Source organism: Mytilus edulis, chromosome 11 (assembly GCF_963676685.1).
Source record: "Mytilus edulis chromosome 11, xbMytEdul2.2, whole genome shotgun sequence".
In the NCBI taxonomy this organism is placed as follows: domain Eukaryota; kingdom Metazoa; phylum Mollusca; class Bivalvia; order Mytilida; family Mytilidae; genus Mytilus; species Mytilus edulis.
In genome coordinates, this window is record NC_092354.1 from 73,014,798 (window position 1) to 73,038,762 (window position 23,965).

Below are 23,965 nucleotides of genomic sequence, written 5' to 3' on the forward strand. Positions count from 1 at the left end.
GTAATCTTCGAAAATATCCTTCCGTAAAATTATATGTCTGTTCAAAAAAACAAAGACATACAGTAAAGTACAACATGTCGTTCAGCCTTGAAATATTGTGATTATATCTGCATGATTTATAAATTCGGATATGGTCCTTATGTCGTAACTACAGAACCTTTTTCTTTTCACGAATGTGACCTACCGAATTTGACTGTCCCGCTGGTATCTTTCGTCCTTCTTTTATGTAATGTTGTTGCTAGTATTAATAAGAAGGTATTTACATTAGAATACAATGGTATTACAACAAATTACTTCAAACCTTTACTAAATTCTTCTATAGATATAATGATTTTGTTTTGAAGTTTGGTTGTACCTGTAGGAAACTTATTTCAAACGGGATAACACATCCTCATTTTGACGGAAAAAGTGTTACATAAAAAAAGACCGTTAGTTTTCCCGTTTGATATGTTTAACATTGTCATTTCGGCGACTTCTGTGTCATTTTGGTCTCTTGTGGAGAGTTGTCTCATTTGCAATCGTACCACATCTTCTTTTTTTATATTTACCGTAAGCGGAAATTTACAAACGACCCTAGTAAACTTATCGATCCTTTAAATAAATATCTTTTAAAAGGTTACCAATTCAACACTGTAATAATATCATTGAATATTGTTTTCATTGGTATTAACTTTGATTTTGTTATCAGTAAATTAAAGGCAAACTAAATATTATTGTAATATTCATATACATTTTCATGGGTGTACAATCTGTCGATACCTTGCCATTGCACAAGGTAATGGTTTTGTCTGAATGTTTTTGACGTATTAAGACTAAATCCATTTGATGTTGGATGTGTACTGATTGATAATTTAGTCTTTAATGCATAATTTGTTTATTAGATGTTAGTGGTTTTGAACTAGGAACTGTTACTGCGAGTACTCTCAGGTCAGTACTTAGTATCGTTTTGTTGTTGGGATATACCCGGCCACGTCCACTCTGTGTTTTTGTTAGATGTATTTCTATTTGTATCATCTGATGAAGGGGGGGGGGGGGGGTATATCAAAATCCAAAGAATTTTAGCTCACCTGGCCGAAAGGGCCAATTGAGCTTTTCCCATCACTTTGCGTCCGTCGTCGTTAACTTTTACAAAAATATTCTCGTCTGAAATTACTGGGCCAAATTTAACCAAACTTGGCCACAATCATGATTGAGGTATCTAGTTTAAAAAATATGTGCGGTGACCCGGCCAACCAACCAAGATGGCCGACATGGCTAAAATTAGAACATAGGGTAAAATGTAGATTGTGGCTTATTACTCTGAAACCAAAGCATTTAGAGCAAATCTGAAATTGGATAAAATTGTTTATCAGGTCAAGATCTATCTGCCCTAAAATTTTCAGATGATTCGGACAACCGGTTGCTGGGTTGCTGCCCCTGAATTGGTAATTTTAAGGAAATTTTGCCGTTTTTGGTTATTATCTTGAATATTATTATAGATAGAGATAAACTGTAAACAGCAATAATGTTCAGCAAAGTAAGATCTACAAATAAATTAAATGACCAAAATGGTCAGTTGACCCCTTAGGAGTTATTGCCCTTTACAATCAGTTTTTTACCAATTTTTCGTAAATTTTTGTAATATTTTACAAAAATCTTCTCCTCTGAAACTACTGGGCCAAATTTAACCAAACTTAGCCACATTCATTATTTGGGTATCTAGTTTAAAAAAAGTGTGCGGTGACCCAAAACAACCAATCAAGATGGCCACCATAGCTAAAAATATAACATAGGGGTTAAATGTAGATTTTGGCTTATAACTCTGAAACCAAAGCATTTAGAGCAAATCTGGCAAGGGGTTAAACTGTTTATCAAGTCAATATCTCTCTGCCTCTCTTTCAGATGAATAGGACACCTGGTTGTTGGGTTGCTGCCCCCAATTGGTAATTTTTAAAGAAATTTTAAGTTTTTAGTTATTATCTTGAATACTATTATAGATAGAGAAAAACTGTAAACAGCAATAATGTTCAGCAAAGTAAGATCTAATAATAAAAAAACATGACCACAATGGTCAGTTGACTCCTTAGGGAGTTATTGCCCTTTATAGTAAATTTTTAACAATTTTCATTAATTTTGTAAATTTTTGAAATTTTTACAAAATATTTTCTTCTGTATCTAAAGGGCCAAGTCTATATAGATAGAACAAATTGTAAGTAGCAAAAATGTTCAGTAAAGTAAGATCTACAAACGCATCACCATTACCAAAACACAATTTTGTCATGAATCCATCTGTGTTCTTTGTTTAATAAGTACATAGACCAAGGTGAGCGACACAGGCTATTTAGAGCCTCTAGTTTAATGAGCTGTCAAAATGTACTTTAATCATGCTTTATTGTAAAATGTAATATAGAGTATGGGATACCTGTCTTAATTTTATGCTACGGGTTGTGCAAAATTGTCAGATTTTATATAGATCATTCATGGAAAACCCAGCTTTGTTTGATAAAAAGAAAAAGTACACCATTTAATTTAAAGATAAACTTTGAGAAGATAGCTTTTCTTATATTTGTGATATTTTCACATTTCTTTATTGCTTTTATATTCATTTCTACGCACTAGTGAAATATCTGTTCCCGGCAAATGATTAGTCGAAATTTAATAATGACGTTAACTTTTCTTGGTTTCTTCTGAATTTTCCTATTGTTAAGTTATGACAAAAGGCGACCATGGCTGATAACGTCACGTAAAAGAACGAAACTTTTTGCAAATCTTTGAAAAGGAAGGGTATAAATCCTAACAGAAACAGATTTTATTAGTAGAACTCGTATATAACGATTTTTATCCTCTCTCAAAAGTTACATTTTTATTAATCTAAAAGATCGGCAAACCTCGCGTTTAAAATATCAAAATTAAACTGACTCGAGTGCAGAAATATCGGAGCACACTTGTTGTAGTGGTGGAATTTATATGTGTGCTACTATAAAATTTAATGACGTTTGCTGATAAACTGTATTGATTTTCTGCTCATAAACTAGTTGTTTCTATTTAAAGAATTATGTAATACAAGTGTTCTTAACTGCGTCTTATAACATTTCGTTTGTTCAGTGGTCGCCTGATTTCAGTAGCCAATCAGCTATCATCTAGGATTGAGTAAATAGATCACACAAAAGCAGAACCCGATCAATTGATTATGACTGTCACATCTCGAAACTTGGGTAAGTACTAAATAAATCTTAATATTAAGACTTGCATATTAAAGGGCGAAATTTTTATGATAATATAACGAAATGCCGAACCCCTGCACAACAAACCATTCATAAAAAAAATCGTTAAGATGAATACAAATTTGACGCAGAAAACGCGTGCTACCATAAATTGTAATGATGTTTCGGACGATTCCCTGTATTTGAATTCTGTATTTGCCTCTCACTGTTTATAATTATATCCAACTGAAATCAGAGAGCACGCATGGCAGGAAACAGGAAATGATCTTTTCTTTCTTGATATAACAAAAGATTAACAAATAAGTTTTAAGCCAGGGTTCTTGTGTTACAATCTTAACAATATGTAATCCATATTACGTATCTCATAAGATAGATTTTTTGTGTCTTTCACATGATAATTGTTATTATCGCTATTTTACGAAATATATATTTGATCTTACTGACGGATAGTTTCCTTTTCAGCATAGTCAGTGTTCTCCTTTTTGACTTACGTAAGGTGGGTGTTTTGAAAAAAAAACCCAACAATTAGTTGCTTTTTTCAACATTTTCAACCGTTTATTTTATGTGGGTGGGGGGTCACAAAAAGAAGGATTAGTATCGTATTCACATTAAATGGAATTGAACAGAAACAAATAAGTATTTAAAATAAAAACTGTAAAATATGCTTTTCATTTGACAAATTAGTTTTGTGCATCTCGGATAGCAGATAAATGGCCTATCGATCCAAGTCTGTCTTGCTCCTCGATTTAGTGCTGTTTTGTTTTTCCCAAATAAGCCATTTAAAGTTCTGTTCATAATTATCTTCGCTTGCCAGTTTCTATTGTTTTCATGATTTATTTTTCTAAATTTGACAATTTCAATTCAACTATCAGTTTAAGTTGACTTATTTTGCCTAGAATTTTCCTTATCACCATTGTCATCTGCCTTAGGACGCACGTGCCGTTGTCAGTGTAAACATCAACGTCGTCGTAGGCAAAATAGCGATAAACAGATTATCATCTCAAATTTATTGCTTTTTTTTACTTTTGCCGTACCAGCTGAAGCGAGAAATCAATCTCGTTGAGAAGACCAGCGAAAATCTATATATTCAATTTTAAACTCTTTGTTATATCGATAGTTCAAAAAGACTTATTATTTGTAATGATGTGTTTTTTTATATATATATAAAAGAAACACCTTTAATCCACGCGTTCAATCATCAATCCGAATTCCGATAGCAAAAAATCGTATTGGGGAGACTCCGTATTTAAACGAATTAAAAAAGATTACACTATCAGCTAACACAAATTATATATGTGCAATATCAAAGTACTATAAATCCGGCGTAATAAGCTATGGGAAAACTGATTTTAAATCACGTAAAGCAAACTATTAACATGATTAATGTCATATACGTTACTTGACACAGATATTGCGTGATTTTGCACATTTCTGAACATATATGAAATTGGAAAAGTAAACTTTGCAAAAAGGGGCCTTGGTAACAATTCATTTTCCCATAGTTTTTTTATATTTTACAACCCTGATCGGGATGGCGTTCATTCGTCATGTTCGTTATAAGCGAAGTTATATTTCACCGTTATTTTGATCGTTTAGGCATAATCGAAGTTACTTTTTTTGGAATACCCTTTGAAACTGCCGAAAACACTATAAAGCATATAATATTCTGTGTGTTAGCAAATGTTCCCAAATTAAGAACACTAGCAACTGTAAAAATGAGTCGTAAACATATATTTCAAAAGATATTCGGAATGTTATGGTAATATTTATAGCAGCTATTTAATTTAATGGTTTTAAATTTTCGAACATCGAAATTAAAAGAAAATATTAGAATATTGCTTTTTTTTTATTTGTAATCACACCTTATAAAATTATATAAGAATGCCAGATTTTGATTGGTTGGTAGCCAGTGTATTTTTCGCATGTTCTAAAATTTTCCTCATTTCAAATGAATTTTCCTCTTTTTCACCATTGCTGGTGAATATGCCTCAAATTCGCCTCTTTGTCGTTGTATTTGCGATTTTTGGATATTCCTTTTTTAACCTCGCGAACTTCTTCCCGCAAAAGGAATACGGATATGACGTTACATTAACTATTGCGAATTAGTACATGTATAATTCTACCGGTTCTACTTATCCTCAAAATTATGATTCAATATGTTCATGAATTATGATACCAGCTTCTTAATAAAAAAAAACCTCCAACATTTCGTTTCACCTATACAGAGAGTTCATAATGAAATATATTCGGTTAAATTAAACATATATATCATGTTATTGAGGGGTACTTGCGAAAAGTACCAGTCTTGGGACCAAATATCCCTCGCAATGCAGCTCGGGAAATTTCAGTCCATTGATTGGTAATCTTCGAAAATATCCTTCCGTAAAATTATATATCTGTTCAAAAAAACAAAGACATACAGTAAAGTACAACATGTCGTTCAGCCTTGAAATATTGTGATTATATCTGCATGATTTATAAATTCGGATATTGTCCTTATGTCGTAACTACAAAACCTTTTTCTTTTCACGAATGTGACCTACCGAATTTGACTGTCCCGCTGGTATCTTTCGTCCTTCTTTTATGTAATGTTGTTGCTAGTATTAATAAGAAGGTATTTACATCAGAATACAATGGTATTACAACAAATTACTTCAAACCTTTACTAAATTCTTCTATAGATATAATGATTTTGTTTTGAAGTTTGGTTGTACCTGTAGGAAACTTATTTCAAACGGGATAGCACATCCTCATTTTGACGAAAATAGTGTTACATAAAAAAGACCGTTAGTTGTCCCGTTTGATATGTTTAACATTATCCTTTCGGAGACTTCTGTGTCATTTTGGTCTCTTGTGGAGAGTTGTATCATTTGCAATCATACCACATCTTCTTTTTTTTTTATATTTACCGTACCCGGAAATTTACAAACGACCCTAGTAAACTTATCGATCCTTTAAATAAATTTCTTTTAAAAGGTTACCAATTCAACACTGTAATAATATCATTGAATATTGTTTTTATTGGTATTAACTTTGATTTTGTTATCAGTAAATTAAAGGCAAACTAAATATTATTGTAATATTCATATACATTTTCATGGGTGTACAATCTGTCGATACCTTGCCATTGTGTAATAGGTGGTTTTCAATGCCAAGAAATACACCAACAAGAGCTTAGGGTTCTGATGCTTTATTGTACCAGTAGATAAAACAAGTCTGAAATAGCAATACAACATATATAAATAACAAGCTATTTCATATAACATAAATATATATACTTTACGAATATCACAGGTTATATAATATAGAAATATAATAAATAATACCTTTAACTGTTATTAACTAAATAGCAAGTAAAATGTATTGCAAGTAACAATTTAAACTAAATATCCAATATTCAAAGTATGTAATTAAGCTTTAATAATAAATAAGTAATTAAATAGATGATTTTTACAATATATAAAATTATCATAAAAATCAGTCTGCTACATTTGCACAAGGTAATGGTTTTGTCTGAATGTTTTTGACGTATTAAGACTAAATCCATTTGATGTTGGATGTGTACTGATTGATAATTTAGTCTTTAATGCATGATTTGTTTATTAGATGTTAGTGGCTTTGAACTAGCAACTGTTACTGCGAGTACTCTCAGGTCAGTACTTAGTATCGTTTTGTTGTTGGGATATACCCGGCCACGTCCACTCTGTGTTTTTGTTAGATGTATTTCTATTTGTATCATCTGATGACGGGGGGGGGGGGGGGGGCTATATCAAAATCCAAAGAATTTTTAGCTCACCTGGCCCAAAGGGCCAATTGAGCTTTTCTCATATTTTTGCGTCCGTCGTCGTTAACTTTTACAAAAATCATCTCCTCTGAAACTACTGGGCCAAATTTAACCAAACTTGGCCACAATCATGATTGGGGTATCTAGTTTAAAAAATATGTGCGGTGACCCGGCCAACCAACCACGATGGCCGACATGGTCTTGGGGTGAGCTAAAAATTCTTTGGATTTTGATATAGCCCCCCCTTCATCAGATGATACAAATAGAAATACATCTAACAAAAACACAGAGTGGACGTGGCCGGGTATATCCCAACAACAAAACGATACTAAATACTGACCTGAGCGTACTCGCAGTAAAAAATAGAACATAGGGTAAAATGTAGATTTTGGCTTATTACTCTGAAACCAAAGCATTTAGAGCAAATCTGAAATTGGGTAAAATTGTTTATCAGGTCAAGATCTATCTGCCCTAAAATTTTCAGATGATTCGGACAACCGGTTGCTGGGTTGCTGCCCCTGAATTGGTAATTTTAAGGAAATTTTGCCGGTTTTGGTTATTATCTTGAATATTATTATAGATAGAGATAAACTGTAAACAGCAATAATGTTCAGCAAAGTAAGATCTACAGATAAATTAAATGACCAAAATGTTCAGTTGACCCCTTAGGAGTTATTGCCCTTGATAGTAATTTTTTTACCAATTTTTTGTAAATTTTTGTTATCTTTTACAAAAATCTTCTCTTCTGAAACTACTGGGCCAAATTTAACCAAACTTAGCCACATTCATTATTTGGGTATCTAGTTTAAAAAAGTGTGCGGTGACCCAAACAACCAAGCAAGATGGCAACCATGGCTAAAGATAGAACATAAAATGTAGATTTTGGCTTATAACTCTGAAACCAAAGCATTTAGAGCAAATCTGGCAAGGGGTTAAACTGTTTATCAAGTCAATATCTCTCTGCCTCTCTTTCAGATGAATAGGACACCTGGTTGTTGGGTTGCTGCCCCCTAATTTTTTTTTAAAGAAATTTTGCGGTTTTTAGTTATTATCTTGAATACTATTATAGATAGAGAAAAACTGTAAACAGCAATAATGTTCAGCAAAGTAAGATCTAATAATAAAAAAACATGACCACAATGGTCAGTTGACTCCTTAGGGAGTTATTGCCCTTTATAGTAAATTTTTAACAATTTTCATTAATTTTGTAAATTTTTGAAAATTTTTACAAAATATTTTCCTCTGTATCTAAAGGGCCAAGTCTATATAGATAGAACAAATTGTAAGTAGCAAAAATGTTCAGTAAAGTAAGATCTACAAACACATCACCACCACCAAAACACAATTTTGTCATGAATCCATCTATGTCCTTTGTTTAATATGTACATAGACCAAGGTGAGCGACACAGGCTATTTAGAGCCTCTAGTTTAATGAGCTGTCAAAATGTACTTTAATCATGCTTTATTGTAAAATGTAATATAAAGTATGGGATACCTGTCTTAATTTTATGCTACGGGTTGTGCAAATTGTCAGATTTTATATAGATCATTCATGGAAAACCCAGCTTTGTTTGATTAAAAGAAAAACTACACCATTTAATTTAAAGATAAACTTTGAGAAGATAGCTTTTCTTATATTTGTGATATTTGTGATATTTTTACATTTCTTTATTGCTTTTATATTTATTTCTACGCACTAGTGAAATATCTGTTCCCGGCAAATGATTAGTCGAAATTTAATAATGACGTTAACTTTTCTTGGTTTCTTCTGAATTTTCCTATTGTTAAGTTATGACAAAAGGCGACCATGGCTGATAACGTCACGTAAAAGAACGAAACTTTTTGCAAATCTTTGAAAAGGAAGGGTATAAATCCTAACAGAAACAGATTTTATTAGTAGAACTCGTATATAACGATTTTTATCCTCTCTCAAAAGTTACATTTTTATTAATCTAAAAGATCGGCAAACCTCGCGTTTAAAATATCAAAATTAAACTGACTCGAGTGCAGAAATATCGGAGCACATTTGTTGTAGTGGTGGAATTTATATTTAAATAATATGGCTGCTTCCAAATAGACATGATCTACACCGATTGTTATTTGCTTTTTCAATATTCAAGATGGAGGAGGACACCCTAACCACCTTTAAGCCGTTTCGTAAAAGATTGCTTCCATTTTTAATGAAAACAATTAAAAGTCATTTGATTGTTTAGTTTGATTCTCTATGGAAATTTTCAACAAAACTCTTCTCGTGAAACAACACTGTGTAGCATTTATGGCAGTCGTAAAATGAACAAGCTATTCCTTTATTCGTCATGTATGGTAGAGCATGACATACGGACCAATACATTTGATATATGTTGTTTTTTTACACGAACAGGTAGATATTTCCTCTTTGAGGATTGAGCAAGCTGATGTGTCAAAGTAGCATACGATTACTTGGTTATGTTTATAATTTCAAGATATAGGAAGATGTGGTGTGAGTACCTATGAGACAACTCTCCATTCAAATAACAATTTATAAAAGCAAACCATTATAGGTCAATGTACGGCCTTCAATACGGAGCCTTGACTCATGCCGAACAACAAACTATAAAGGGCTCCAAAATTACTAGACTATGTGTTAAACCATTCAAACGGGAAAACCAACGGTCTAATCTATATAAAAAACGAGAAACGAGAAACACGTATAAGTTACATAAACAAACGACAACTATTGTACATCAGATTCCTGACTTAGGACAGGTGCAAACATATGCAGCTGAATTAAACGTTTTAATGGTACCATACCTTCTCCCTTTTCTGAAACAATAGCATAACATCACAACATAGAAAAACACACACATTTCGTAAGTACAAAATGTACTTGATGAATTTACATATTGAAGCTTGCACATGAAAGGTAGGATGTTGATAAAAAGATAACAAAATACTGAACCATAGACAAACAAATAATGAAGACGATTATCGATGAGAAAGAGAGAGTACCTATGGGCAATTGCATAGTCTTTATTTACAGAAATCGTAAACTGGGCGTTGTCCTGTTAGACATGTTAAATTGTTTCACTACATAAGCGTGGACATGTTTGATCTATCCAAATATACATATGACGGTGTCGATGCAATTAATAAGATATGGCAAACAATTATTAATAAATGCACGATGCATTTTGTAAAATGTTTGTGTTATGTTTAAACTTTGTGTATTTGTTTGATATAAACCAGGAAGACATTTAAAAACCCGGAATTTATTAAGATTTAAAAAAAAAAATCAATATATCACTCAAAACATACATTTCGTTTGACATTTTGATGAATACTTGTACAAAAATCGCTTGAATGGTTTTGGGATGAAAGCAATATGAAGATAAATGCAACTTTTATAACACAATACAATAAAGGGCTGATGATATTCTTTTAATACAAATCACCAATTACAAAAATGTACTTTGTATGATCTTGTATATAAGTTTGACCATATTACTGTAAGAAAATCTTTTTATATTTACATTTTATATGATTAAAATTTGGTAGACAATACGCTAGTGTCGTGTCAGAAAAAGGCATTTATTAGTTTAAATAATGCATAGTTCTAATATATGGGCTAACATTGTGCTTTTAGACTAAAAAAAACCAGTTATATTTGTCTGGAAGGATGAGTACCACTGTGGAGAAAGCCATTCCGATCAAGTATGTAAAACAATATGTGAAATAATGTACGAAATAACAAAACATCAATGCGACATATTAATGAACAGGATAAGCATCTTAAAATTGAACTATTGTCAGATTTTGGAATTTAAAAATCTATATAATAGATTATATAAGAAAATTTGGTATAATTGCTAATGAGACAACTCTTCACAATACAAATTTAAAAGGGCATATTTACTATAGTGGAGTGACCATGTAAACATTTTTACAACTTTAATGGACAACTGTAGGCTAAATTATGATTTTTTGTTTAGAGAAATATTTAACCTGGTCACAAAACCGTAAAATGATGCAAATTTGTAACATTTGGTGAAAAATATAATCCAATACATTTCCATAATAAGGTCGGTGGCATGTTCAATGAAAACTTTCAATCTAAAAAATGCTTCAAATAATGGAGACATGAGTGCATCATAGAGCATATTTCTGGAACACTACGATTAAGAATACGCCTTCTGTATTTCGAGCATAAACCCCAGTGTCATCACATAAGTCATCGAGCCCAGCTGAAGTTAATTACTTACTAGAATTACTATAAAAGAAAGTAACTTAACTCCCATGATATTAAGTTATTATTATGATGTGGAACAAGGTTTCCCTATGTCAGTTTTCTATTTTTCTACCTTTTTCACCAACACAGTACATTTTTCGCCACTTTTAATCTTTATTACCACCAATCAACTAACATACACATATATGTCCCTTCTTTCTAACGACAAAAATCAGTTTTCCCCATTCATGCCATTGGTGTCTATGATAATTTAATATTTTTATTTAATCTTCATTGTTATGAATGAACGCTGAACAAATACTTTTCAAAACATACTGTTAAATTGAAATATAGATAATGAGTTTGTGACTTCAGGGTACATGGTAGTCCACATTTTCCCATCTAGTTGAAGGATAAAGACTAAAGTCAAAGATTTGTCTTACAATTGAATTTATTTTTTCGTAGCAACAGTTTTTTTTTCTTCTGGATCATCGTATTATGTATTAAACGATAATATGCGAGAACAAATAATTTCAAGTTTAACGACACTTGCAAATTGCAACACTATTAACTTCATACACTTAAAAAAAAATACAATAAACAAATAAGATAAAAAAAAAAGATAGAAAAAAGAAATAAAAAAGGAAGACAAAAAAGATCAATGAAAACAAAAATAAAAACGAATCAAAACGGAAAAAAATAAGGAATGGTTAGATATACATTTTGCTAGAATTTAATCTGTTTTCCTTTATTTTAGGAGTGGCGCTTTCGATATCAATCTAACAAGTCCCGACATTTACAAAGTAAGTCGGGGTAAAAGAGGTTATGCAGTTCTCATCAATAATTTCAAGTTTGTTGACAAAAAACACAATCTAGTTGGTGGTGACAGAGACAGTCGCAGACTCACAGACACGTTCAGAGGCTTAGGTTTTAAAGTTGATTTGAATGAAAATCTCTCTGGTAGCGAGATACAATCTCTGTTGATAAATTGTAAGTTTAATCTTTATTTCATAGTTTCATCAACATTTTATAGCATAGTTCGTTCGTATAAAACACCTGCTGTGTATAACGATATATTTATATACGGTAGTTAACTTTGGATATAATCAAAGTTCAAAACATTATTAAGATGAATGGTTTCAATGCCTTGGTTTACGGAATATAAAATGATTGTAAGTAGTTCCTTATTGTACAGAACATTTCTCATAGTATGTCCAATACTAGCCCAAATTGTGTTCTGACATGGACCAATTTAAAAAGAAATGCTAGGAAAATATATCTTATTACGAGTATAAAATAGACTCCACAGTCAGTCATGTTGGAAAAATACTACGATGAATACCTAGACAAGCAACTACGGTCCAATATGATCTATAACATAAAGTTGTCAATATTTATACTGAATCACAGTTATTTATGCTTATAGCTGTTATAAATTATGACAAACTGGATCAAAACTGATAATACAATACAAATTGTGCATACATTGGAGTCACACCTTCTTATTTAAAATGTGATGTGCCAAACAGAAAAAAACGAAAAACAAAAACGAACACGTATGTATTGAACATTGCATATCAATAATTTCGAATAGTAAGGTCAACTATGACTTATACCAGTTTTTCAAAGAATAGAACAAACCGCAATATTTCGAATAACTTAACAATAATCTAAACTATAAATTTCGATACAAACATTTAACAGATCGGTACCAGCATACGTTTTACGACTGTGGGAATATGCATAAAAATATCCGTTTGATTGATGCATTACTAGTTTACCGATGTTCAAATATCGTGCATATATTTAGATAAATGAATCAAGATAAAAACAAAAACTCAAAGATACATATTTGTAACATAAATGAAGCACAGGTAGATACGATCATGTGTAACATGCAGATACGTGGTTTGTTACTTACGATTGTCCTTCCCAAACAGTTTAAATTGTACATAACTATTGCTCTCAATTCGCCCCTCTAGTGAACATAATATTGCTGAAATAGTCAAACACAATATGTTCATTAAACAAGGACTGACTATTGCACTAGAGTTAAAAATATGCTCTTAACAACTAATTAAATTAAAATACTAGAGATAATGAATTTAAGCAATATATTGGTTTGGTGCTTTAAGCATGTTTGTCCTAAAATTATCACTGTATTCATGGTAATCAAGAATTATTTAAGTAATTCAATGTATTTTAGACAGTCACAAAGATCATTCAGACTATGGCTGTTTTGTTTGTGTAATTTCCAGTCACGGGGCATATGACAGGATATTTGGTTCAGACGAAGAAGAAGTTCATCTCCCAAACGTTATTCAGCACATATTCAACTGCAAGTCCCTTAAAGGAAAACCAAAACTTTTTTTCATTGATGTAAGTGATAGAAACATTTCTATGTTATTTTATATGTTTTTATATGAAAAAAGTGGACCCAGAAAGATTATGTTAAACATATAAACATAACATAATAACAGACAACAATTACAAATCCTTTCACAGGAAACTAAAGATACAATCACGCTATTTCCATATTTAACCGTTGATAGCTGCATGTGCTTCGGAGACACACAGTATCAGCTGCACTAGGGAAACCAGTAGTTTATGTGTCGCTTATTCAAATTGCACAAAATATATATAAATTAAGATAGGAAGGTCCTGAACTAGACGATTGGCAGGATATATTGAAATTGAACTTGATAATGAGGATTTGATGGATAGAAATATATATATTTGATATTGCACCAGCTACGCACGAGCTCAGCAGAAAGTATTTGCAGGGATTTTCAACGTACAGTGAGAGTCACATTTCAAAAGAAGGCATCGATTAAACCTCATAATTATTACGGTACATGGTTCCGAATTTGTACATTATCAAAGTCAAACGAACGCTTAACTATAGCAAGGGTTATAACACCGAGGAAGACAAAGAATTCAATGGAGATGGTTACCCTTCTTAATTACCAAAAACAAAAACATGTAAACACACGAAAAGAATTATAAAATTTTGCTTTAGATAGGCTATAACGATTTTGTTTCTCGAATGCTTATCCACCTCTGTGTAAAAGGAATCTTCATGTTGAGTTATAACAGATATTATACATTACATTTTCATATACTAAGTATTTCACGTACTTTGAACTGTTTGCTTTATTTACCAGTTTTAGTGATGATATTAACAAATATAAGTTGGTGGTATCTTGGGAACACCCATATTTCTCTCTCTTTCAATCATCTGTATATTTATACCATTGATTGATATGTAACTCAAATTTTACATTTGTGGTGAACTAACTATGGCTTGTTTTGTTGTACCTTTAAAATGGTCGAAACATATATATATATATATATATTACTGTGTTATTTTGACAATATCCTGAAATGAAATATCAATGTTTGTTAAAATTTTAATATCTCATTAACGATTTATTTTTTCCATGCACTAACTTCTTTCCTAAACGATGCTCAGTTACGTAACATAAAACGTTTTTTAAGGAAACAAACATGATTTGGGTTGGAATTTGAGAAGGTTTATTATCATCGTTTATGTTCCCTATCGTAAGTTGATGCTCTTGTGCATTGTTTTGTCATTTATGTACCTATTGATAAATTCCCTAACAGATATAAGTTTCGTGACATAGTTAACGATTGCAGTTAGTCAGAGGATGTGCATATACCTATGCAATGAATAAATGGTAACCAAATATTAACCCGGAAATTACTACTCTTTCGTTGCACATGTGAAAACCAAAGTATTTTTGTTGGATTTTATATTCCAACCTTTAGATGTTAAATTAAACATGCTAAATGGTTGTTGACTGTCATTTTTGTGTAATCATGTTTGATTGACTGTTTAAAAATCAGTTTATGCTTTTTGATTGCAAAATTTGAGTTAATCTTAAATTAAAAAAATGGAACACCATAATGATTTCATGAAATGTCCTAAGCATATAGTTAAACACAAAAATGTTAATATAAAAACGAAGATGTGGTATGATTGCCAATGAGACAATTGTCCACAAGAGTCCAAAAAAAAAATGACACGTACAAACATTTACAAATATAGGTCACCGTACGGCCTTCAACAATGAGCAAAGCCCATACCGCATAGTCAGCTATAAAAGGCCCAATAAGACAATGTAAAACAATTCAAACGAGAAAACTTACGGCCTTATTTATATAAATAAAATAAACGAAAAAAAATATGTAACACATAAACAACCGACAACTACTGAATTACAGGCTTCTGACTTGGGACAGGCACATACATAAATAATGTGGCGGGGTTAAACGTGTTAGCGGGATCCCAACCCTCCCCCTGACCTAGGACAGTGGTATAACAGTACAACATAAGAACGAACTATAAAAATCAGTTGAAAAAGGCTTAACTCATCAGATGGACAAAAATACCAGTGGACGTGGCCGGGTACTTGTACATCCCGACACAAAAAGACACAATGAACAGATCTGAGAGTACTCGCAGTTATCTGACAGCTAGTTCAAAGCCACTAACAACTCATACAAAAAATCATGCATCTATGACTAAACTATCACTTCGTACACATCCAACATTCAATGGTGTTAGTGTAAAAACGTCATAAACAACCAGAGAAAAACATGACCTTGTGCAATGCCAAGTTACAGGTATCGACAGATTGTAGATCCATGAATGTGTATATATATATATATAACATACTAGTAAGATTTGTTTTTATTAACACATTCTTTATTACACTAGTTATCCCTGTATGTGAAGGCTTATAGTGTAAACTGTAAGAACTCGTTATTTTCCTTAATATTTATTCCCGTGTAACATAAAGACAATATAAGCGCACACCTTTTTTAAATTGTAAAATTCATTATTTGCCATGCGTTCAACATGAACACTGAAACATAAAACTTATCATCATAAAGATAATTAATAAATACACGGTGCCTTCGAACTACAGTATCTTCATTTTATAGTTTTTTATGATTTGCCACCGTTTGTGTTACTTTTTCCTACGAGAAGGTAACACCTCCCGAAAGGAAAGCTTGTTACATATAAGCCATAGTTAGAGGAGGGGATACGGTGTCCGTGCAATGCTAGTGTATGTTGTCGTATACGTTAGAAACAAAACGTACAGGTTCCAGTACCGCTCGGTGAGGAAGTTACGAATCAGATCTACTCTAACATCGTTAGGGTTATTTTCTAGGCACTTATAAATTTAAAGACGAATTGACTTTTTCAGGCTTGCAGAAAAATGGGTGAAATTTTCAGTCTGAAAATACCATACACTTATCCAGATTATATGATTTGCTATTCGGCTCTTCCTGGTAATTAACATAAGAAATAAACGAATGGATACAATCACGTTAAGCGAGAGAGTATATGTGTGATATATCCTATTTGCGATTAAATTGAACGATTCGAGTTCTTTAGTACATTGATTTAAATTTTGATTAAAAATTTAAATTATATTGCTTTTTTTCACTGCCGATATAGTAGAGTAGGATTTTGGTTTAAATCAGTAGTTAATACTCAAGTATTGTATAACATTAAATTAAGCCATCAACACTGAACAAGGCCATTTTTGAAACTGAGTAACTCAATAATTGCCGTACATTTTTTGTACAAACAAAGTGTAAGTGTGTGTGTGTGTGTGTGAGTTTGCAGTTATGAGGTATTTCGAAAATGTCGTCAGTTGATACGAAAAAAGAAGTGTAGTTGGAGTATTGTCTCTTAAAAATATAATTTCCAATTCTCTTTTATTGTTAATAAAATAAAACCCAACACATTTCTATCATACGGTCGGTGGCATGTTCAATGAAAACTTTGAAAAGTATTGAGCTTATTTGAAAGATGCTTTTAATATTTCACTTCTGTGTTATCTCTTTAGAAGAGATCAAATGTAAATTATAGCAATTTAAATTACTGTGACTTCTTATTACTATGCTTTTAGGAACAGCAGCATATATGATGGGTTGTGAAGAACAATTGAAAGGATCTAGATTCATTAAATCGATGTGTGATGTATTTCGACAATATGGAGAAGACGAGCAACTGGACCAGTTGCTGACTAGGCTGAAAAAGGCAGTGAATGGCGGAAGCAAAAAATCACAAAACGTAGAAATAACAGAAAGTCTTACAAAAATGTTCTTTTTTAAACGCGGCAAGTAAGTATATACAGTTATATGTGTAAGGCTTTTTCCAATACTGCAGTAATTGTAATAGGAATTGTTTCCTTCACTTTGGACAGTTGAGTGTTCAAAATCGAAACATGAGACTTGCTATATTTTGGAACTATAATTCATAACAAAATATTCTGAAGTGGAATATGCATCTCTCACAACTTTAAAACAATACATTGTGTATGTTCGCAAACTTTATTTGTTTCTTTCAATGATACGCAAAAGGAAGTTTTTGCTATGTGGCATCAATCACTCTTCCTGGTGGTACAGTTACCAATTTAGTAAAAGGAAGAATATTGGATGACATATTCGAATTTTGACCTAAAATAACAGAGATAAAACGTACTACATGTTGATTATAAAAAAAGCAGATTAGGAGCAAAGTGTTAAATGACTTGTTATAATAGAAAGATAATTAACATGACACCGGTTATATACATTGCAAGACTAGTACACCCTCACTTATGCAGAATGATATCCTATTCGATAAGAAAGTTAAACATTCAATTAACCGAAAAATCGAATAGTAACTTAAGAAACAGATGTTAAGATATATTTTTAAATTACTTATTTACTGGCAAATTTCGACCATGGGCTAATACGGTTTTTGTCCGTATTGAACTGTGCTGCACGATGTTTTATCCCTAGCATTGCATATTAAATTATATTATATCAATAAATGAATTATATGTAAATTCATTTTCTCAAAGGACAATTAAGAATTTCGTTCATTTAATGCAAGCCAAACATAATGTGTGTTGTCTTGCAAATTCCGAAAGTGTTTACCGTTCAAATACTTAATATGCATGCACAAAACTAATGGTTTCTATTAATTCAAATATTTAAAAGAAGACAATATACGAAAGGTAAAAGTATTAAATCAATTTATGGTTGAACGTTGTATAAACATGTTATCATATATTCTCAGTACCATTCCAAAAAAATTATATGATTTAAAATCAGTCCGAAGTTATTACATTTTTTTAAAGATTCAACAAACCTATCATAATTTCATTATGTCCATTTCTGGAAAGAACATTTTTATTAATTGTTCAAATAAACTCATCATAGATACCAGGACTAAATTTTGTATATACGCCAGACGCGCGTTTCGTCTACAAAAGACTCATCAGTGACGCTCGAATCCAAAAAAGTTAAAAAGGCCAAATAAAGTACGAAGTTGAAGAGCAATGAGGACCACAATTCCTAAAAGTTTTGCCAAATCCGCAGCATAGCGCATGTACACTTACATCTAAAACGTATTTTAAAATGTTACAGTGTAATATAGATAATCAGTTAAAGGCAACGGTACGGCCTGCAACAATGAGAATACCAATGAAATCCCGACATGACAATCATGTATTCAATTCAGAAAACAAATATATGAACTATCGACAACCACTAAACTACAGCCTATGACTAGGAAGAGGGCCATATTTGACTTGGAAAGTCTGAATGAAAGCGCCATCACTCCCCTAACCGGGGACTGTAGTGTTACATTAAAAAATAATCATAAACTGCATCAATCAGAAGAGGTTAACTCATTAGATCGATGAGAAACAGTAAAACATCCAACAAATACACAGAACGGACGAGGCAGTGTATTTTAACATCCATCACTCACAACAAATAGCACAAACAGTACAAATCGGAGAGTACCCGTAGTTACTGACAGCTACTAGTAGTTCAAAGTCAAATGTCCATTCAGAGATAAATAAGAGGACAAACTACATTCGTATGTAGGGAAAACATATAACAACAATAAAGAAATCTTAGTTGAATTCAAAAAGTCCAAAAAGATAACAACATAAAAAAAATGATAAAATATTACAGCAGACAACACTAGGACATAAAAGTACCCTTTTTCTTATTTTCAAAGCTCTACCTAAACATGTGTACGGAGAATTTATTTCATAAAAGGGACTTCCTCATAACCTTAGATGTGGGCAATTAATTGTATGTCTTAATTCCTTAATTATGTACCTCTTTTTTACAGGTTACCATCTTAAATATTATGTATACGTTATATAGTGTTTATGTTTGTCTAACATATTATAAAACTGATTGAAAAGTTTTTAAATTACCACCATATGAAGACTACACACAGTTCTTCGACCTTAAATAGATGAGAGAATTTATCACAGGACATGGACTGTTCAAAATCCATTTCTCAGTCATATGTTTTATGTATGAAAAACTATCTAACTCCTAAATTCAGCATTTTTCCTGCCTTGGTTATTTAAATGCAACTTCTGTTATTGCATGTTCTTTTTATCACAGATGGATTTGTGAAGCTTGTGATACATGGAATGACTCAGTTATTTGTATAAAATGTACACATAAAGCCACCACTCCACCCTCTGAAGGTAAGAGATAGAGATTAACAATACAATGCCATTGTTTGACCACAACAATCTATCTAAACGTATCGCGGTCTATTATATTTAAGCAAGAGGGTGAGTGGCATAGACCATTTGAATTGTGTGCTTGTTTAAAATGCATCCTCTGTTAAAAAGATAAACAAAGAAAAAAGAAACTCGATCTACAATTCAAATCCTTATATATTTTGTTTTTGTTAATTCTTAGTTTTGTTGACGGGAGTAATTAATCATTTTACCAGTTATCAAAAAGTAAAATCACATGCACGAGCAGTAATTGTTTAATTCACTAAAACTACTTAATCGAATTTAAGTTTGAAAAATAAAAATATTGAAATCTTCAGCGATATGATATGTTTTTATTTTCAAGTTAAAAACAGGAGTCCCAAAAGAAGAAGACTTATTTTAACCATTGTTCTATAATTTAGCTCAATGATGCTTTTGTCAGACTGCGTATACAAAATGTACATCTGTCTGATATTACACTATCATCTTTCCGTAGAAATGTATTAAAATGGAATACAAGAAGATGCTTCTTTAAGAATAAATCAAAATTTTACATTTACCTTATAATCAGTTTTTTTTTGTTTTTTTTTATATATAAATGGTATATATGAAGAGTTTGTATGTATCATTCGCGTGTTTATAATATGAACTCATCATTCAGTTTGAAATTGTGTACCCTAGACGCGTATTTTGTCTGCAAAAGATTCATAAGTGACAATCGAATCAAAAAGGTAAATTAGCAAAATTCAGTACTAAACTGAAGAGCATTGAGAACCCAAATATCTTTAAAGTTTTGCTAAAAACAGCTTATGGAAATCTATTCATTGGATAAAAAAAATCCCCAGTTATTAATAACTATGACCATAACAATGATAATTATTGTCAACATAGAAGTGCTGACTATCGGGCTGGTGATACCCCTTGGAGAAAAACTTCACAAGCAGTTGCATCGTCCGAGCGATTGTAAATTATCTCACTTTAGATACCAGGATTTAAATTTTGTAAATACGTCAAACACGCGTGTTGAATAATAAGGATTCTTCAGTGACGATCGAAAAAAAAGTTATTACTTTCTATTCTTAATGGCAAAACAAAGTCCGCAGTTGAAGACACCGATAAGGAATTTCCTTTTTTTTAAATAGAAATCTGAAGGATTCATAGCCGCCTCTGTGGTGTTGTTTTGGCGTTCTCACGTCGAGTTTTGGAGATTTATGGCCGTTTTGAATAAAATATTGGCTGCCTTTCTGCTAATCACACGTTATATATAAATGTCTAAAAAGGTTTTAATCTCCTACGGTTGTAAAACAATTTCTTTTGAACGGTAGTTTTGGTATGCAGTTTCAACTTCTATCAAGAGACAACCTCTGAAAAAGGCTGCTTTCGAATTTCTGAATTTGTCACCAGTTAGTTCTTCTGAAAATATTTTCTAACCAAACAATTTAAATAAAAAGATCAAAAGATAAACATGATGACGGAAAAAAGAAAGACAGAAAGAAAAAATTTCGAATATCGAATAGGTATCTAAAATAAAGAAATGAGGCGCAATTCAAAAAGCATAAGTTCTGTTATTGTCATGAGATACAATGTAAGTAATAAGCAAAATCCATAAATTGTCAATAAATTAGTATACGTAAATTCTTCGGGTTTCGTATTTTTGCACGTTTTTGGAAAACTCTTAGTGTTGATAAGATACAGTCTTATCAAACATTATAGCACATTTAGCTTAAATCTATAAAAGTACCCTAGTATATCTGATTACAACACGACCAAAAGATGACTACATTAACACAAATAACGGTGTAACATTCAAGAAAACAAAACGAACAAAAGATGACTACATTAACATAAATAACGGTGTAACATTCAAGAAAACAAAACGAACAAAAGATGACTACATTAACACAAATAACGGTGTAACATTCAAGAACATATATAATAAAATAACAAAAAAAACACATAATCCAAGGAAAATCTAAAAGCCCCTTATCAAACGGTAAACACAAAATCCTGCTGGTAGTTGTCATTTATGTAAAAAAATTAAGCCAGAAAATTGAATAATCATTTATTTATTTTTATGTTCAGTATCAATAAATCTAGACTCTTCATTCAACTCGTCTGAGGACTTTGAAGAACAGCAACTTGACAATGAAAGAGGTAATATTGGCTTTTGCTGGTTAAATAGAAATCAAGTACACACATGTTTTACACCGAGTATGGATTGTATTAAAGACGTTACCGACCCAACATTATAAATATATTAAACTTTAATAAAATGAAGTGTAACATGTAAAACTTAAACAAGTCTCTTTGAATAACTACGAACCCTATTTGTAATGTAATTTATGCAATAGGGTTCGTATTGCTAATTCTTCAGTTTTACATGTTATGTCGTGAGTTCTATTGTTTGTCTGTTTGTCCTATTTCATTTTTATAGCCAGGAATTGTCCGTTTATTTTCGATTATGAGTTTGACTGTCCCTCTGGTATCTTTCGTCCCTCTTTTTGTTACAGTAGTTTTGACCTACGTGTACTGTATCTTAATTGTAGTCAATGGTCGTTGTGAAAAAAAAAACTAAAAACAATAGTTTGACTATTAAGAAAATCATAATATTAAAAGTTAAAGGTTTGACAAGTTATAACTAGGCTTAACAAGTTATAACGTGACTTGGCACGTGTATTTTTTTTAATTTAAAAACGTTAACATCGTTTAAATAAAAAAAATACACGTGCCAAGTCATCAAGATTATTTAAAAAAGATGTTGTATGATTGCCAATAACACAACGCTCACGACAAATGTTTTTGGTCCGTTAGATGTACATGTTAAATGAACTACCTTTTTTTCAATTGACATTGGAGATCGGTATTTTTGTAAATTCACAAAATATGAAGCATTCGGAACATCAAGTCATTATCGTCTACTGTGCAATTAAAAAAGACACCTGCAGGTTTTTTGTTAAGCCATAACTTCAACATATGACATTGATATAAAACTTTCTTCCAATTGTCATCAACATCTGTAGTGTAACATTTAATGGAAAATACATTTGATTTGTAAATAGATTGCATTAAATAAATTATTAAACACAGGTGTGGATTACGGGAAGTTTTGACTCACTACAAAGCAAGCCTCTATCAATCGATTTTACTAAAACAAAATCAAATGTGAGACAACAAATTGAAGCAGGTAGACTTCATGCATAGTCTGATGCAGACCAAGCATTACATTTAGACACGCGGGGTCTAAATAGGCATATATAAGACAAATTGTTCACCTGATATTTCAGCAGTATTAAATGTATTTTGTCATTACATATAAGTGCGATACTTGAACAGTATTTGATGTACCTCGATTATTACGTGTGTATTTTTTTGTAAAGATAGAACACTTTTTGTTTAAACAGGACATATGTCATCGCAAGATAACACACCACAGAAACCAAGTACAAACAATGAAATGTCTGATGTCAAAGAGTACACAAAAGAAATAGGTAAACAATTTAATGATAGTATTATATTCACAGAAAGAGAAAAGGAAAACATGATATTATCAAAGACTAAATAACTGAAGATAAATATATGAAAAGTTCTATTAGTACTTTCTTTTTTTATGAATGTACTTATTTCTACCCCTCTCAATTGGTAATGTATTTCTGGTGTATATTATATAATATGCTTCTTCATTATAAAAAATAAGGCTGTCTATGGCATTAGATTAAATTAAGTAAGTGAATGTATCCATAGTAACAGAAACATTCTTTAGGATTTTTTAAAGCCCCAATATGATATACGGACTGAAAATGAACGACTCCCAGCAAGTAGCAAGTTAATATTACCATTATGGAACATCTTCCTGGTATCGTTTCAATTTGAATTTGTCTTACCAAATGACCAATTCATGATAGGAAAGTTTTAAAAAAAAAGTGTATTAACACACTTTTGGATAATAACTCTATCATGTTGCTAATGAAAAAAAAAAGATTATGGGGAAATTCAGTTGTCACCGTTTTATAAAGAATAGTCGATTTTGAAATAGGAAACCACTACAGCAAACAAAATACAAATACTTAGCTTTATTGTTCGAATTAATATTTTGAAGCGAGAAAAATATCATTTAAACTTATCCTATGTGTAGGTTAGGTTTGGAACCATAATGCGATGACTAAGGTGAACACAACAATTGTATAATTCCCAGCTTATAACGACATTTAAAGTTTCC

At 31.6% G+C, this 23,965-nt stretch overlaps 1 protein-coding gene across 2 annotated transcripts in view; it reads left to right on the forward strand.

Annotated features, from left to right (window-relative positions):
- LOC139496235 (uncharacterized) overlaps positions 1-23,965 on the forward strand; it is a 30,443-nt gene that overhangs the window by 2,568 nt on the left and 3,910 nt on the right. Inside the window, exons 1-9 of one of the 2 annotated variants that reach the window (XM_071284731.1) lie at positions 3,084-3,194; positions 10,610-10,677; positions 11,949-12,181; positions 13,398-13,570; positions 16,426-16,510; positions 17,137-17,350; positions 19,646-19,731; positions 21,832-21,903; positions 23,151-23,237. In XM_071284731.1, coding sequence (XP_071140832.1) covers positions 10,643-10,677; positions 11,949-12,181; positions 13,398-13,570; positions 16,426-16,510; positions 17,137-17,350; positions 19,646-19,731; positions 21,832-21,903; positions 23,151-23,237 — 985 coding nt within the window. In that variant the 5' untranslated portion in view covers positions 3,084-3,194; positions 10,610-10,642. Of the gene's footprint in view, positions 1-3,083; positions 3,195-10,609; positions 10,678-11,948; positions 12,182-13,397; positions 13,571-16,425; positions 16,511-17,136; positions 17,351-19,645; positions 19,732-21,831; positions 21,904-23,150; positions 23,238-23,965 lie in introns of those variants that run through there. The other variant, XM_071284732.1, reaches the window with a different exon arrangement.